Genomic DNA, 17,087 nt, shown 5'->3' on the forward strand with positions numbered 1-17,087 from the left:
CTGGTGTGGTAGATCTGAGCCTCTATTGCTCTGGTGCTCAGGGCTTGTTCCTGAGCTGCCAGGATGAGCGCTTTGGTGCTGTCCTGTAGGCCAGCCCTTTCTAGCCAGTGGTAGGACTTCTTGATATCAGCCACTTCAGTTATGGTACGGTGGTCCATCCCATGCAGGGGTTTGTCCTCCCATGAGGATCTGTCCACCAGCACTGCATCCTCTGCTCTCCATTACCTGAGACATTCACTGAGCACACTGTCAGTTGGGGCCTTGAGCTTGATGTACTCATGGATCTTGGATGTTTCATCCTGGATAGTGGCTTCAACGCTCACTAGTCCTCGGCCTCCTTCTTTGGGGCTAGCATACAGTCTCAGGGTGCTGGATTTGGGATGGAACCCTCAATGCATGGTGAGGAGTCTTAACATCCGTGATCTGTATCTCTTCCTTTGGCCATCTTATTATTCCTGCAGGGCATCTGCTAACTGGCAGTGTTCTTGCCACTGAGCTGACTTCTCGGGACTTGCATTTGTTCAGAAACAACACCGAGACCATTGTCGTTAACGTCAGTGAGAAGCACACTACATCTTTCTTTAGAAGGCGTTGCAAGACGCCTTCATATGACATTTGTTCCCGATTCACAGCAATTCCATTAAAAATAATATTAAGAAATGCAATTTTATTCCTAATTTTTTCATAAAAAATGTCATCCATCCCCAGAAAAATGTGACAAGAAGTTAGCAGCGCAAAAAATTAAAATTTTCATCGGACAGGTTTTAATGGTTTGAAAAAAAAATCTTTAGCTTTTGGAGCAATGGGAAATTCTATAAATTCATTTTTTAAATTGACAATTTCTTTTTTTCTATTAAAGCATAGGACACGCGTCTTTGACCAACAGGTAATGTATGAAGGTGTTGGATTCTGGTGATTGTCCATTGTTCTGTGAAGAAAGAAGCCATAGATGAACCTGATTTTGAAGTACATTGTAGGATAATTGTATCACAGGCTGAGAAATTGCATGATTGCAGTATTTCCTAGCATTTATTTAAACCTTCAACGATACATTTCAAGGGATTTTTCTACGATTCTCAATAATATACATTTTCTTGATTTAGCCATTTCTTTTACTTAATTTATTATGGAGGCTTTGGGACTAAAGTTGTGTTTTAATATCATACAATTTTAAAAAGTTTGTTGATAATTACTAGAAATCTTTATATGCATTTTGTTTATGATCTTAGTTGTGTTTACCTGAATCTGTAGCATGGCTGGTCACTAGCTAGAACACATCTGTCTGGGCAGAAAATCATTGAATTCTTCTTGGAGTTCCTCCTGGCTTCATTATCCGTTTAGCTTAAACCAACAAAAGAAGTCAAAGATACGGGGGCCATGATCCTCTTTAAGCCTCTGGGTGTGTTTCTTAGGAACAGAAGGCTTAACAACGCCTTGGCGAACAGCTCACATGATGTCACATTTGTCCCTGACCGCCAAAATGTCTCCCCCCAGTGGCGAAAGACAAACCCTACATCCGTTTTAGCAATACTTCACAAATCCTTGATACAAAAAAGTCAACTAAAGTCAGAATTGTGAAATGTTTTTTTATTTTATAATTCTAAAGGTATCACATTTACCCTTAAATTGGTTAAAGTACATTTGAACAATTACATTTTATTCACACATTACAAAATTATATTAATTTTATTTTTCAAATTTCACTTATATGCAGAAAATAAAACAATACGCTCTTTGGTGGTGTTGATTCATATAAATATTATGCAAAAGATTTAAGCTAAAATAACAGAAAAATACTGAGCTGGGAAATTTTTTGAACAGTTTCCTGTAAACATTTCTGCTCTGATTAACTCAATTAAACAGAATTGGGTCAAACTACAGTTTATAAACTCGTCAGCAGGTAAATCAGCAACTTAAAAACCTTCATTTGTTTCACAGAAACTATTTTTGGGCACAAAGTCCGTCCAGGAAAAAAAGCTTATATTCATTGCAGTGTCTTGGTAGATTTGAACGTCTTTATATTAATATTTAAACTCTGCACAGTTTTCACTGAGTGAACTGTTCTGGTTGTGTATTCAAGAGCAAAATGACCACTTTTTTCAGTCGGAATAAACTTTAAAAAAGGGACAGTAGCAGCATTCCTTCCTGTTTTTTAAGAGAAGGACACACAGGTGTGGGAGCGGGACAAACTTTAGGAGAAAAAAAAACATTTTTCTGACTGGATGTTGGGGCTGGGATGGAAAAACCATCTCCCACTGAGCAGGGAAGACGTTTGGGATACGACTGGAAATAGTTGCTCGTGTCAGCGTGGAGGTGTGAGCTGGTAAACTGACGCTCTTGCTGCAGTTTCGGTTTTGAACGCACTGTTGACAATTAAGCAGATGTTAATAAACCTGCTGAGTCTGTGCGTCTATAGACCAGGAGTGGCCTCTTATCTGAGCACGCTTCGCCTTCCCGTGACGCTGGCGTTCCTTCTAGGACCGTCGCTCCTCGCTGGACGTCGGGCCTCAGTCTCCGGCGGCCCGGCAGGTCCTGATGGACACGGCGGATCTGGACTCCCTCATGTCTCCTGCCGCTCTGGATGGCTCTTCAGCTTGTGGAACTTGACACTGTCCAGCTTCTCAAAGCGCTTGTCGCAGAACTCGCAGGTGAAGTTGTAGTGCGCCTCCGGCGTGTGCTTCTTCATGTGCCAGTTCAGCGACGCGCGCTGCCGACACTGATAGCCGCAGATCTCACACCTGGGGTGTCGGTGGGAAACAGGATCATGACTGATATGCAGGGAACGCCAGAAAACATGCACAACAGCGACGCACGAGCGGCGACTCACTGCAGCGGAGTTTCTCCTGTGTGGGTGCGCCGGTGAACTTCCAGATGATTCTTTCGCTTGAAGGACTTCCCGCACGTCTCACAGATGAAATCTCGAACCCCTGCAGGAAAACACCCGTTTACCTCTACAGACGGGCTGATAGTCATCAGAGAAATCCAATAAATGAGCTGGAACTTCTAACACGAGGCCGGCTACAGAGCTGTTTCTCCAGACGTCTGATGTCGTACATTTTGGTGTTTGGATTATTTCTCAAATGCTCACTATTGGTAAAGGTTCTGAATTCAGGTTTAAGAACTGTCTGAAAGGGTGCAAATGTGGTTTACGCAAAAAAACGAAACATTGCTTCTATGTTTTTGAAATAATAATTGACTAAAATTGTTTTTTTCTGAACTAAGCTTTAAAAAAACAAAAACAAAGAAAATCGCTGGTCTCCCCTGAACCCACCTGAGTGGATGATCATGTGCCGGTGCAGGTGGTTGGACAGGTAGAACTTCTTCCCACAGCCGGGGTGTGGACAGACCTTGGTCCTGCCTTTCCTGTGGACTAGATTCACGTGATTCTACAAGGAAACAGTTTGTTAAATCCCCCTCAAAAGCAGCAGAAGAGGTAAAACAGGGGGGGAGGGTCAGTGAGAAGGGGTCACCTGGAAGCTGCTGACGGCGACGTACACCTGACTGCACCCCTCATAAGGACAGTGGAACATCTTCAGCATGCCGTCGGGCTCCACAACTGGGCCGCGGCGGCTTCTTTTGGACCTGCCACTGAGGAGGAAGACGGCCTCAAATCTCAGCCTCACGTTGATCTGAAATGGGACGACGTTGGCCCACAAACCTGCTCATGCACTTCTGCAGATCTCTATCCCGACTCAGCTCTGAAGGGCTCCCAGCCGGAGGCGGCAGCCGTTCGTCTCTGAAAGCTAGACAGAACCAAAAAGCATTTCCTTATCAAGTTTGAACCATTTTCTTCAGGCGAAGCAGATCCATGAAAGTCTGGTATTTTCCACATCTAGGCGAATGTTTTTATGAACAGAAGGAGAATGTTTGAAATATTAGTTATGATATATTTATATAATATATATATATATTGAGGTCTGTTGTACATGAGATGAAAGTATTAGCAGTCAAGAAAAAAATCTGAAATAATTGGATTTCTGCTTGGATATTTTTGTTAGATAAGTGAACTGTAAAGTACGGAGCCCCTAAAGGGCCATTGAAGAAAAAAAAATTGAAGTAAAAACAAAAATCTGAAGTAGGAAAAAAACAAAAAAAGAACTAATGGGTGCACACCAATTAGTACCCCCCCTCAGTTAGTTGTTTTTTTTTTTTTTTACTTACAATTTTTTTTTGTTACTTCAATTATTTTATTTTCTGCAATGGCCCTTTAGGGGCTCCGTAGAAAAGTCATTTTTTTCATTCATTCATTTTCTTGACCGTTTTTCCCTTGCGGGGTCACGGGGTTGCCGGAGCCTATCCCGGCCACTTGTGGGCGAAGGCAGGGGATGCCCTGGACAGGTCGCCAGTCTGTCACAGGGTAGAATGTCCACAAACACACACCCATTCACTCTCACACAGGTTAATTGGCAATTTTAGAGTTACCAATTAACCTATGAAGCATGTTTTTGGACGGTGGGAGGAAGCCGGAGACCCCGGAGAGAACCCACTCATGCAGGGGGAGAACATGCAAACTCCACACAGAAAGGTCCCCCTTTGATGTTGTTTTTCATGTCCCCCAGCCGGGACTTGAACCCAGGGGCCTTCTTGCTGTGAGGCAAGAGCGCTAACCACTGCGCCACCGTGCAGCTGGAGCAAAGTGCAAAAAATAATTGAAAAAGAAAAAAAAAAAGGTTTGACACAATTAAGAAAATAAAAAGTTCTACTTAAAGAGCCATTTTGATGACAAATTCTTTTTTGGGAGTTTTTAAAATGTTCTCATATTGGAGGACGTAAATAAAGAAAATTAGGAGTATTTCTGTTTTCAAATAGTGAATCAGAATCAGAAATACTTTATTGATCCCAGACGTGGGAAATTTGTGTGTTACAGTAGCATTGTAATCATAAAAGAAAAAAAGAATAAAGAATAATTTAATCTAAATATTTATAAACAGTACAGGCAAAAATGGGCAAAAGTTATCTATTATACTGTAAGTTATTGTAAAGTGTTAAGATTAAGGTAAACTTTATTAAACCCCGTAGGGGAATTCGGTTGTAGTAGCAGCACCATAAAATCAAATAAATACAAAATATACAGGCAAACTCTCAATCCTCTTATATGCATGTACGCCCATGGCTGCCAGATGATTATTGCGTTCTATGATTATGTTATTGTATTGGGTAGGAATCAGGAGCAGACGAAAAAATGCTCTTTGAAAAAGATTGTATTTGTGACGTAGAAAATACGCTGGGAAAATACGCCTGCTCAGAACTCTCAGCAACGGGAGGGGAAGTGGGGGCGGGGTTGCTTCCCGCCAACAGACAAATTTCTTATGGCCTCCTGCCGCTCTGCAGAAACTATGCCCTAGAAAAAAACAGGATTTTGGTTCAAAACGGCAGAACCGTCAGCGACAGACCACTGGGAACGCTTTGAAAACAGATCAAAACAGGATCATGAGTGGGTGTGGAAATGTTTCCAACACAAAGATATGCACTTCAAAGTAGAGTATGCAGGTCTGGAAATAATTAAAGAAAGAAGTCGACGTTGTTGTGGTTGTAAACACAGCTCACCTTCTTCAGAGTCTTCCTCATCTGCACCTTGGATTTTCAGCTCAGGCGTGCACACCTGGTTGTAGGAGACACTTCCGATGACCGTGCAGGTGACTTCCTCCATGTTTCCGCTGCTCACGTTTAGCTGGATTCCCTCTGAAGCCAGGGCCTCGTAGCTGGGGCCGGTGATGATGATCAGCTGAAGGAAACCAGGAAAACACAGTAAAGCAAATGACCTTTAACCTCTGGGCGCTTCTTTTTTGTGAGCCGCTCGTGCACCTGAGGGGTCTCAGAAGCAGTCCTCTGGTCCGGAATGTCACAGCTGCTCACCGCAGCCTGCAGAGTCTGACTCTCCAGGAACCCCGTCTGCTCTTGGCCCTGCAGGGGGGGCGACAGCTCCAGCAGAGCATCCAGAGGGGCCGAGTCATTCAGGGCCTGCGGCAGCTCCGAGTCTCCGCTTCCCTTAAACTCATCCATGACGGACGCTGGAACCGGGACGTAATCACACTCAGCACTTCTGATTTCCTCTTCATCAACTTTAAGCTCCTCTGTGCTTCGCCTCCAATCCTTCGCCTCCTCCGACGGGTAGGAGGGCGGCGCCGCCGTCCCCCACACAGGCCGCTCTGTCAGCGCGGGGTCCCCGAAGGACGCCTCGGGGCTGGGCTGCCTTTCTAAAGCCGCAGCCTCTTCTGTCCGCCTCGCAGCCGACTCCTCACAAATATTTGTTTCTGCAAATGAAGAAGAAGAAGTTTAATATTAAAAGGAAATGCACTGAAAGTAAAACAAATGTGGGAAAAAAACAACCATTTAAAGAAAGGATGACACGTCCGCACCTCTAAGTTCCTCGTCAGATTTCTCGTTCCTCTGTTCCGCCGAATCTTCCTCCAGCATCTCCTCTCCATCGCTGCCACCTTCCTCTTCGGAGTCGCTGGCCTCCCTCGGTGGCGAGAAGAGATACTGCACGAACGAGTGGTCGGCGTCACATCGCCACACAGCTGTGGCGGAGCAGCTGGGCCGGACCTCCAGGGCTGTGAGCTGCGGTTCGTGACGGCACGACTGCGAGTGGACCTGGTACCACCTCACCAGACTGCTGAGGCGCGACACGGCCGGCTTCCTGCCTGGCAAACAAAAATCCGCCCCGGTGACCGCAGAAGTGGTACTTTTATCGGTTTTCAGATACATTACAAACAACTTCCTGTTGTCGAGCTTTTTTAATGTAAAAATTGAAAAAAAAAAATCTGTGATGATGAAAATCATCTTTTTAAAGACCCACTCTGATGAAAATGGTGTTTTGGGAGGTTTGTTACATCTTCTTGTTGCATTTTTCTGATGATGGAGGACATTTATGATGAACATTAAACTTCAAACTGCAATTCTGATCCTTTCTTTATTCAAATCATTGTGAATCAGGAGCAAACGACGTTAGGCCGTTTGAGAAAGAGCTTATTTCTGACATAGAAAATACAATGGCTCAGAGCTTTTAAAGGGGGCGGGGTTACTTCGTGCTAAAGGTCCCGGCCAAAACTCAAAGGCCAATTTCGCCTAGAATAAATGACACAAGTTTTTTAAAAATGTTGACCAAAAAATGACAAATATAGTTGAAAGACCACTGGGAACGCCTCAAAAATGGATCAAAAGATGATGGGAGTGGCGCTTCAACATGATTTCTGCTCTCAGAGCTGTTTGATGGAAAAAGACTTCATTGATTTTATTAGATAATAAACTATCAGCTCATTTGGAAAAGCATTTCAGGCAGCACCCACCTTTCTTCCCTCGTCCTGAAACCTCTGCTTCACTCTTCTTCCTGTAATCCAGAGAAGACAGTCTGCATCAAATCAATGTTAAAACTGCCAAACTTTATTCAAACGAACAAAGCCGTTCCATCCGTGTGACATTTTTATTGTTGTCCTAAAGCACTAGATAGCATTAAAAACACAAAATACGTATTAGACACCATCAGAAACACTACCAGGTATAAACAGACTGAAGTCACATTAGATCAGGTTTTAGATGGGGTATTATTTAACCTATGGGCACTTTATACTATTAAAACATAACATTAAATGTAAAAAAATAAGAAAACTCTCACCTGTGGATGAATATGGAGAACTCTACAGTCAATGTTAACATTTTTATTAATCAATTTCTATAAGAGTCATCATAACTCTCCAAAAAAATATTAATTTTTTTTTAGCATAAATATATGGAATCAATTTGATTTAAATGATTCATTTTATATATTTATTTAACCTTTATCATACCATGAAATCCCATTGAATCAAATAGATGTAAGATTCACTGCTTATCCTTGAATGTGTTTTATTTCTTTGTCTATAAATAAAAGAGGCAGAGCAGGTCAAATAAACGGGGGAGGACCACAAGTTTGGACGCTCAGAAAATTAAAAAAATGTAATTGAAGTCCCACTCAGATCAATTGGTCTATTTTCAAAGCCTTCCAAGTGGTCTTTTAATTATTATTATTCCATTTTTAGCCAAAATCAAAAAACTGTTGTTTTCTAGAACATAGTTTCTGCAAAGCGGCAGGAGTTCAGCAGAAATTCACCCTCTTGAGTTGTGGGTGTGACTGATGGCTTGGAGTAAGCCCACCTCCACTCCCCATCGTCCATCTGTGTACACACTCCCTCTAGCTTACAGCCCCTCACACCCCCAACCCCACCTTACCGGTGTAACAAAAACGGCGAGCCAAATCGTAGCTATCCGGCCGTACAGTTTTGATTCAGATTACAGCAGGAAAACAAATACGTTCGTGGATCTAGTTGTCTACAAGTGGATGCATCAGAATGGAGCGGAGCAGGAACCCAGCGTATTTTCAACGTCACAAACAATCTTTTTTTTTTTTTAAACAGCATTTTTTTGTCTGCTCCTTATTCCCAATGAATATCCCAATTTGGATACAGAACTACTCAGAAGTGTAATTTTGAGCTTAATTTTCCTTATATATGCTCTCCATCATGAGAAAAAAGACGACAAAAACTTCATTGGACCACTTTTATTGGAGTGGGTCTTTATTTCACATATAAATCTCCTTAAAAAAACAGTTTGAAAACTGCTTTCTTTTTTAAATGACAGTTATGTGTCCATTTTTTCTGCTTCCGTGTAGTTTGAACTACAAAAACATAATTCAAAGCTCTTCTCCACACATCTGATCAAACGAGTCTACCTGCAGTGTTTCTGCTGGTTCTGATCTCCGTAGGTGGAGTCCAGCAGGATCAGGTACTCGGCCAGCCCGGCATCACTCAGGCTGGTGCGTCTGCGCAGCTCGGTCCACAGCTTATGAGACTCTCCCAGGTAAACCCTCCTGACGTCGTACTTCTTCCGGGATTCCAGGCGCCTCTGTGCCCGGTCGGAGTCCGTCAGCCTCGGGCGTCCCCTGCAGCGCCTCGAACCACTCTCCCCCCCGGCGAGGATCGCGTCCGGGGGAGCTTCGGCCAGACAACTCGCCATCTTGCCGTTCACAGCTGATGTAGCAATGGGACACCGGAAGTTGTGATGAATCTCACCGGAAGTCTCCCGATTAAAGGGATTTTTCTGCGTTTCCTCTACCTCATCTTATCAGATAGTAAGCATGGTAAAATTTATTCGTTTAATAATCGAAAATTTATCAAGTAAAATATGTTGATAAAGAAGGTCATAAGTTCGTCCGAAAACTGAGGAGGAACGTTGCAGCGTATAAACGTGTTTCCCTTCGGACTGTACTCTGCAAACATATAAACAAACGCGGGAAACTCTTCTGTTCTTGACAGGAGGTTCACACTGTAAACTTAATATGACGGATATTCTGTCGTTAGTGTTTAGGACTTTCATGTCCCAAACAAAGCCGCAGAAGGAGCCGGCATCCGCAGAAAGTCCGCCGTCTGCGGCGGGCTCTAGCGTCCTTTTGGTCGGGGACCGCGGCGTCAGCAGCTCCCTGCTACTGTTGGCCGCCATCACCGCAGCGTCCGAGATGGGCATCAGAGTGGCGTTCTTCACCCAGACACAGATCCAGAGCCTTCCAGAAACGCTGCGGAGGGGGGTTCCCAGCCTCCGTCCAGAGGGGCTGAAGGTAAACAGCACCTCGGTTGCGCTCTGAGCTTAATTAATATCCTCTAAAAGTGTTTATTTAGAAGACGCTCAAAAGCAAATATTAATGTAGGCTTAATAAATTAGCATTTGTGTTAATAAAAAAAATGGCTCTATTTTACACTAGCTAATTTGCATAAAACCAATTTATTTGTTTAAGCAAAAAAAAAACGTAATTATTTTCTACAAAAATAAAATTTATTAGAAATAAAATAATTTTAAATGTAATTTATTATTGAACCGTTCTTTTATTCTAAGATCTTGGTTAAATAGGGTTTGACGGGAAATGCCATTGGAGTTGTTGGGGTATTTGTTGTTATTTTTGCATGCCACTGTTAATTTAAGCATTAAAACTAAAAAAGTAACCGTCTTAAACAAAAGAAACTGGATATAGGGGCTCTGGAGCCTTTTATCCCTGTATTGTTGCTCTATGAAGAAAAATGCTAATGGTTGAAATAAATAATAGATTTTTTGGTTATGTTGTGTCATTTATTTTTAGTATTTTAAACTGGGATCATCTTACACGAGTAAAAATTAACTTTCTATTTCTACATTACACTAAATCAAGAGACAAAGAGAGCTTTAGTTTTCCTCCACAAGGAAGATGACAGCAAAATGATGGTCAAAGGTTTCATCTATTGCCCGAGTGGATTATTTTAATTAGTTTCAACTCATATTGTTCTTATCCTGTGTCTAGTTGCTGTTCAGAGGCAAAGTACGGTGGCCGACAGGGCTCACTCTGCATACAAATGAAACAACGCAACGGCATTACCCCAACGACATAAACCACAGCAATAGCATAAATCGCAGCGGAAATGACGGAAAAAGACAACATGAGGACTTTTTTTTCCTACCCACCTTGTGAGGCACGTTAACGTTGGGAGTGGGGTCATCTAGACCCACTAGACAGTGTGCTGAACCTTTTTTCTTCAATGATTTGTGATCTTCACTGGTTTCCATGGATTACATGAAATCCTCTCCACCTTTGTCATGGTAGGGAGAACACTTCAATGTAAGGATGGGGTCATATGGACCCCACAAGATAGCACAAGGGATATAAATCAAATCCCTCCACTTTTAAAAAGGTCATATCGCCATCATCTTTATTCCTATAATTTTCTAACAAAACATTTGAAAACAGTTTAACGTGTGTTTTCTCCCAGAATATTCATAAATGGCTTAAAACGGTTTTCTTTATGTAACTATTTCGTCTGTTCAACCCTCAAGAAAACGACGTTTTTCTACCCTCGGACTCTAGAGCAGCTCCTCCTGCAGGTCGCCAGCCTCCACGAGTCCCCCCCTCCCCCCTCCCTCATCGTGGTTGACAGACTGGAGAGCTTCCTGCGAGGGCCTGCAGGCGGCTGCAGCACCGGCTGCTTCTCTGGAGAGCAGTCTTCCGCTGCGCGCTTGTCCGCGCTGCTCTGCGACACCGCAGCTTTCCTCACGCAGGTGCTGGAGCAGAGGGGGTCAACTTCCTCCCCCTGCCGCGTGATCGCCTCTTACCTGTCAGAGGAGGACGCCACCAAGGACGGCGAGGACCTCTGTGGCACGGATCCTGTCCTCGATGTCCTCGATCGGTACTTCCAGGTCCGCTGCACCCTGGACCAGGACAGAGGCTACGAAGCCGCAGCAGCTGCGGTTCAGGAGGTGTGGCACGTCTACCTTTCAGGAAGAGGAATCACAGACACCTTTTTAGAGAAAGATGGAGAGGAGAAACTCAATGCAACCCAAGAGTGGAGACTTTTAATTCTCCCAGATGGAGTCATAGAGTTTAATTCGGTTTGAAAGACTTGGAACAATGAAGGACGATTATGTTGCAAAGAAAGAATTTAGATTGACCTCTTTTGTTTTAATTTCTAAATTGTTTGTCTCATAAATGTTGTATAAAATGAAATTAAAAAAAGGTACAGAAATACACAATAACATTTGTTTTTTACTGTCTTTTATTTGCATTTGTATAAAATCGCACATCAGTGGCTGATTTTTATTCATTATTTTCAAATGAGGAAGAAATCCAAATAAAGATGTCTGCTACCTTCTGATCCAGCAGGATCTCCTTAGAGGCCAACATACGAGAAAATCCCAATAGAGTGCGAATTCTCTAAATCTCTCCTAAAAGGTTGACACGTTTTAATCTATGAGCGTCAATGCAAACATAAAGATATTTCCAACTTTAAGGCATTATTCGCTGTCAAAATCAATCCACAAATAAGAAAAATTTTGTTTGTTTTATTGAAAGAACAATAAAAGTTTCACTCCAGAGTATGAGTTTAGCAAATAGAAAATAAATCTAGTGTGGCAGTTAGTTTAAAAAACAAAGCTTGAAAAGTTGCACAGTTTGTGTGGTTTTTGTGGCTTACATGGTTGGTGTTGTGTAGTGCAGTGCTTCAACGTGTTCACAAACAATTATATTTACAAGTGTACAAAATGCTGTTTCTGTCATTTACAAAATTAGTCATATTTAGTTACTGTAAACCATAAAAAGGTTGTGTAGTAAGCAGGTGTTTTATGCATTGTAACAGGATCCCAGCTGTGCTTTTTTAGTCTTAATCTGTGAGTACAGTTACCTTAATGTCACCTTTAAAGTGTTTTTTTTATTATTTTTTGCAGAGTCTACAGTAATATCGACCTTTAGCTTTAGAATCTTATAAAATAAGCATTTTGGAAATCGATTTATTACTGGTTTAGTCTTAAACTGTTGTAGTGACATGAATAGAACCTGTTATTTTATACCAACATGGACACAAAAAAGCTGTTTTAAAAATAATAATAATGGTATTTCATCTTAAGTGAGGTGTACGATTGTCTATATTATTATTATTATTATTATCCTAAATGAACAATGCATCAGCTGTCTAATATGGTAGTCAACTTCAGTTTATGAGTGAATTGAATTTAGATTTGATCAAAAACTAAAATATAAGAAAACAGTTTGTATTAGCCTGTCATAACAACAAATTCATATCTAATGTGTGTCTCAACATTTCACAACAAAGCTATTTTTTTAAAATTACTTTGCATTAAAATAAGTTTTATATTAATCATTATCAGCTAATCTAATATGTTTTTGTTTTTATTCATTTTCTGAAATACAAAAACATTGAACAATTGTTTTAAGTAAAAATTTTTTAGTCTCCACAGAAATTTAAATCAAAAATATAAACTGATAAGATAGTTATTACGTATTTGTCAGCATTTGATGTTGACTTTTGCTGAGATCTATAAAAACGAGAGCTGTAACTCAAATTACCGGTCCTTTCTTTGGTGAGAGTTGACAGTTATGGAGCTTGTTAGCTTATTTTAGCATGGTCCAGCACATTGTTCAAAGCAGTGAGGGATTCAACACAATAACTTTATTCATCGACTGCTTAAAATTTTGATTTGTTAGTTATGTTGGTGTTGGACCTAGCTTTGGTTTCGTTAATATTTGGTTATTAGCATCAAAATAAGCTAATCGAAGCTAAAAGGCCAATCATTTGTTAGTAGCTTGTTTAAAAAAAAAGCTAGTGTTTTGCTAGTAGCTCTTAGTTTTGCTGATAAATGGAAAATTCTGCCACATAGACTTGACTTTGTGTAAAGTTTAAAAAAATAAATTAAAAAAGAACATCATTCTTGTTGGCACATTCAATTTAGTACAAACTGCTTTAGTTTAGAAAAGAAATAAGGTAACTGAAAAAAAGGGTATGAAAATGTCTGCTACTACAAAACAAGCAAAGGAAATTCTTGTAGATTTGACATTATTTAAGCATTTTAAACAAAAAACGCACATTTGGCAGTGTGGTCAAAAGTCCTTTCATTTTATACAACCATGCGCTTTAGCTTTATTATCAATTTAGCTAAACTTCAAAGCACTCTTAGCTCAAACATCAAAGTGTTATAGTAGAAACCCATAACGAGGTTTACTATTTGAGTCCATCTTTTAACTCTTGTCTAATCTGTACAACATGAATAAATTGTTATGCAAATCTTTAATACTTCAGTATTTGATGTAAATTCGAGCTTCGAAGGTTCTTCTCTGAAAATGCCACTTCCTGACCAGATCCGATACTTGAGTTCTGTAGCTTAAAAATTGGTTTCAGTCACATTTTTTTCTTTAACAGTAACTGGTTGATCAACCTTGGATAGAAATCCACAAACTGCTCCCCAAAGTGCATCAACATGTAGTCCATTTGGAGTCTGTCCAGTGTCGTTTCTTTCATCTGTCATCATGAATGTGGTACTGCCTCAGCAAAAGGGGTCCTCTGTGAGCGGGAATTTCGTTTTTGTACTCGTTGGCATAGATAACCACTTTGGCTATGTCGTCCACTCTGCTCATGGGGCTGTAATCCATTGATACTCCCGAATCTGCTCCTGCCATGTAGGTGTACCCCGGAGCGTTGGGTGCACAGACATTATTTGTGTATTCAAAGCTGGACTGAGATGAAAGCTGGCCTGAGCCAGAGTTTTGCTGAACAGACCCGAGGTCAGAGTGAGACTCGCACCGTGCTTCCTTTCTGGAAGCGAAAAGAACCTCTAGAGGTAACATTTCTTCAAGAGTGTCCACAACGTGCTTGTCTTCACTTTGGCGGTGTCCGCTCAAGGCGACATACGTGTCTTGAGATTCCAACATGGAAGAGTGGGAACAGGGTCGGGGGTCCTGCTGGAAAGCCCTTAAACGATCCAAGAGCCAGTGGTCTTGTGATGTCGCTCGCCAATCATCCGAGCCTGTCTTGGTGTCCTTGTCATTGTTCATGGCAATTGTGGAAACTTTTGAGGCTTTGGGTGGCAGAGAGGGGTAAATGCTGAGTTCAGAGAGCACTTCCAAATTTGACTGGCATTCTTCAGAATAAATGAAGGCCGGAGTCAGCCATAAACCTCCGCTGGTGTGCCCCAACCACTCCTGCACAAACCAGCACATTTTTTTCTGTGAGCACAAATCGTACAAGTCATCAAATCCGAATTAATAGAGGAATGTGGCCTTTTTTTTACCTGGAAGTCCCCACCATAAACAGTGAAAAGACCTTTGAATTTGCTATCAGGAGTTGGAATAGTGGGCCAAACCTTCTTCAAGAGGAACCTGGAATGGCAGCAATACAGAACATGCTTATTAGGTTTTCCACTGTGTTTCTTCAGTGAACTTTAAAAACCAACAAAAGCACAAAACAGACAGTAACTGACCTGTAGTAAGACAGAAGTGTAATAAGAACCAGCACAATGATGATAAATGAGATGATGAAGGTCAAGGACACGATAAGTGGGTCAATTTCTGAGGAAATCAAGGAATAACATCTGTGAATTCAAGTTAAAAATATGGTGTTTGACCCAAGTTCTGTGCTTTAATAGTATGAATATCCACCTGCAGGTAGAGTTTCTATGAACACGGGCTCACTCCAGGCACTCCAGTAGCCATTGAAGGCGATCCCGTCCAGCTTCACGCGGACTTGCACCCTGTACTTTGTACTGCTCTGAAGGTCTCTCAGAATCACTTTTGAGCTTGCTCGTGCCACTTCTACCTAAAAAGAAAAATCCCATGACCCATAAATACAGACCTGTGTTACGCCTTCCCCTGCTTCAGAAGTCAGCAACCTTCTGCTGTCAATAAAAGCTCCAAAGTAAAGCCATACCTGCCCCAGGTGACTCTCTGCCGGAGCGTAGATGACCTGGTATATCATGCTGTCGTCCTTGTACTTCAGAGGAGGTGGCACCCAAGTGACGTTCAGCTGGCCTTGCTGACCTGTGTGGCTCACTGTCACATTTGCAGGAGGGTCCAGAAGAACTACCCAACAAACAAAATTGCTTCATGGAGATTAAGGTTATTTGTCCTAGTTCTTACATGTATCAATCAACATCTTAGGAGACTTTAAGGCGAAAAAGAAGGATTAGGACGTACTTGCAACAGTGATCATTTCTACATAAATGAAAACTTTGTAGGAGTCTACTTACAGAAAAGCTCAATTTGAAGGCTGCGATTGTGGATCAGCATTCCCTCACGATGAACTTTGATGTCCATCTGCACGAACATCTGAAGTCGCTTCAGATGGCAGATGAAGAACAGTTTCCCACCGGCAGCAGGCGTGGTGGTCAGTGGGCACGTGCTGCTGTTTTCATTTCTGTTCAGGCAGAGGAAGACGGAAACAACCCGCAGGGAGACGTTAACGTGTATCCCCCTCACCCGTTCTTCTGGTTTCTACGAGGCCGGGGATGTCCAAACCTTTTGCAAAGAGCGCCAGATTTGGTGGAGTAAAAATGTCTGAGGGTCAATTATTCGGCCTACATTCTTTGGACTACATAAAATGCGATAACGTTTTATGGATTTTTTTTTCTTCTTTTTTTACAATATGAGAGTTTTTATTTCTTCACATAGAGCAAAAAATTAATGTAATAACATTTTTACCAAATTTAGTGTACATTTCTGATTTGAAGACCAGAATAAAATAAAGAAAAATCTGTCAACATATTCCAACATGTTACATATTATTATCAATTAAATGCTCACTGTGAACTTCGACATTTAAAGCATGCAAACAGGAAAACAACACAAAAAAGTTATCATCTTTTAATTTCAGAAACAAATGTTCTTATCGTTTGGCCTTTAAGGTCAAGTAGGTTGTTGCCAGAAATTTATAGCAGTTTATAACGTAATTTAACGGATTGCAATCAAGAAATCATTCTTCTTAGAAAGTCCTGGGGGCCATATATCATAGATTTTTATGGCCAGTAGAAATATGACAGCACTGCCGGACTTTGGACATGCCTGTTCGGGTTATTCTTCTATCAAACTCACTGGTAGGCATAGGTGAAGGTATACTGATCCAGGGAACCAGCTCTCTCTTCATCTTCTACCCAGAAGCATGTGAAGTCCTTCATCCCCCCAGCAAAGCACTTTGGGTTTTGGGGCTCCTCTTTCAGGAGCCTCAAGGCTGAAACAAGGAAAGAAAACCTGTTTGGTTTCTAATCAAAGGCTGACTGTGGGTGATTGCTTTGGAATTAATATAAAACTTTTGCTCAAGGATGAGGATAAAAAATGTACCTTTCTTTTCGAAGTTCCGTGAGCCTTGCAGGAGGGAAGTCGTTCCCGTGGCGCAGAACATCAACATCAGGGAAAGCGCGAACAGTCGACGCAGGTGATCACATGTCATCCTTTTGTCCTCTCTGTGCACAGAAAGACTCGGACCATCGGCCGTCCACCTGCATCCCTGACTCGAACACACCTGTTTTGGGCTCCTGACAGGGGGGTGAGTCTTGTATGGGGTTTTTGTGTTGTTGTTGTTTAGACCTTGCGGATGGCGCGACACTGTTACGCACCTGCTCGTGAGCGATAAGGACGCATAGTGGAACTATTTACTTTCGTCAGAGAGAGGTGAAGAAGGTGGAGCAGAAAGGCGTTTTACGCTGGTGGTGGTGGGCGGGGCTAGAGTGCGCTCTCGTTTACTACTTGTTTGGGAAGATTCTGGGGCTGCGTAAAAGCGCACGAATCGACAGCGATAGAACATCTCTCACAC

At 41.8% G+C, this 17,087-nt stretch overlaps 3 protein-coding genes across 5 annotated transcripts; 1 reads left to right on the forward strand and 2 right to left on the reverse strand.

Moving 5' to 3' along the window:
- Positions 1–1,572: 1,572 nt before the first annotated feature.
- On the reverse strand, positions 1,573–8,991 carry znf653 (zinc finger protein 653). Of its 2 annotated transcripts, none has more exons than XR_002873714.2 (10): positions 8,708–8,991; positions 7,290–7,330; positions 6,360–6,644; positions 5,806–6,254; positions 5,548–5,725; positions 3,659–3,743; positions 3,471–3,588; positions 3,272–3,363; positions 2,828–2,927; positions 1,573–2,738 (listed from the first exon to the last, which is right to left on the reverse strand). XR_002873714.2 is itself a non-coding variant. In XM_004071991.4 (10 exons), the coding sequence occupies exons 1-10, from the start codon at positions 8,989–8,991 to the stop codon at positions 2,561–2,563; spliced, it is 1,833 nt and encodes a 610-aa protein (XP_004072039.1). In that variant the 3' UTR covers positions 1,573–2,560. The 2 variants fall into 2 exon arrangements, 1 of the variants encoding a protein (XP_004072039.1); XM_004071991.4 differs by having other exon boundaries at positions 3,272–3,386.
- On the forward strand, positions 8,970–11,529 carry swsap1 (SWIM-type zinc finger 7 associated protein 1). 2 transcript variants are annotated; one of them, XM_011478604.4, is made up of 3 exons: positions 8,970–9,106; positions 9,336–9,589; positions 10,834–11,529. In XM_011478604.4, exons 1-3 carry the CDS (start codon positions 9,037–9,039, stop codon positions 11,389–11,391), a joined length of 882 nt encoding a protein of 293 aa, XP_011476906.1. In that variant the 5' UTR covers positions 8,970–9,036; the 3' UTR covers positions 11,392–11,529. The 2 variants fall into 2 exon arrangements, with proteins under 2 accessions (XP_011476906.1, XP_078807317.1); XM_078951191.1 differs by having other exon boundaries at positions 8,998–9,115.
- A 2-nt stretch (positions 11,530–11,531) lies between these two features.
- On the reverse strand, positions 11,532–16,947 carry epor (erythropoietin receptor). Its single transcript, XM_004071990.5, has 8 exons — positions 16,616–16,947; positions 16,370–16,505; positions 15,529–15,695; positions 15,210–15,361; positions 14,942–15,098; positions 14,764–14,851; positions 14,575–14,662; positions 11,532–14,485 (listed from the first exon to the last, which is right to left on the reverse strand). The coding sequence occupies exons 1-8, from the start codon at positions 16,722–16,724 to the stop codon at positions 13,802–13,804; spliced, it is 1,581 nt and encodes a 526-aa protein (XP_004072038.1). The 5' UTR covers positions 16,725–16,947; the 3' UTR covers positions 11,532–13,801.
- Positions 16,948–17,087: the final 140 nt, after the last annotated feature.

This window comes from Oryzias latipes, chromosome 8 (genome assembly GCF_053564925.1).
Source record: "Oryzias latipes strain Hd-rR chromosome 8, Olatipes_Hd-rR_3.1".
NCBI classification, from domain to species: domain Eukaryota; kingdom Metazoa; phylum Chordata; class Actinopteri; order Beloniformes; family Adrianichthyidae; genus Oryzias; species Oryzias latipes.

Bases quoted from the DNA above. Each gene is read 5' to 3' on its own strand.
- znf653 (XM_004071991.4), bottom strand. From the start codon at position 8,991: ATGGCGAGTTGTCTGGCCGAAGCTCCCCCGGACGCGATCCTCGCCGGG. The intron at 6,645-7,289 runs GTGGGTGCTGCC...TTTGTTTGCCAG, and splicing joins TTCAGGACGAGGGAAGAAAG to GCAGGAAGCCGGCCGTGTCG. The intron at 3,744-5,547 runs GTGAGCTGTGTT...GGTTCTGTCTAG, and splicing joins TGAGGAAGACTCTGAAGAAG to CTTTCAGAGACGAACGGCTG.
- swsap1 (XM_078951191.1), top strand. From the start codon at position 9,037: ATGAATCTCACCGGAAGTCTCCCGATTAAAGGGATTTTTCTGCGTTTC. The intron at 9,116-9,335 runs GTAAAATTTATT...TTCTGTCGTTAG, and splicing joins CTTATCAGATAGTAAGCATG to TGTTTAGGACTTTCATGTCC. The intron at 9,590-10,833 runs GTAAACAGCACC...TCAACCCTCAAG, and splicing joins TCCGTCCAGAGGGGCTGAAG to AAAACGACGTTTTTCTACCC.
- epor (XM_004071990.5), bottom strand. From the start codon at position 16,724: ATGACATGTGATCACCTGCGTCGACTGTTCGCGCTTTCCCTGATGTTG. The intron at 16,506-16,615 runs GTACATTTTTTA...TCCTTGTTTCAG, and splicing joins ACGGAACTTCGAAAAGAAAG to CCTTGAGGCTCCTGAAAGAG. The intron at 15,696-16,369 runs GTGAGTTTGATA...CTGCCTGAACAG, and splicing joins ACCTTCACCTATGCCTACCA to AAATGAAAACAGCAGCACGT.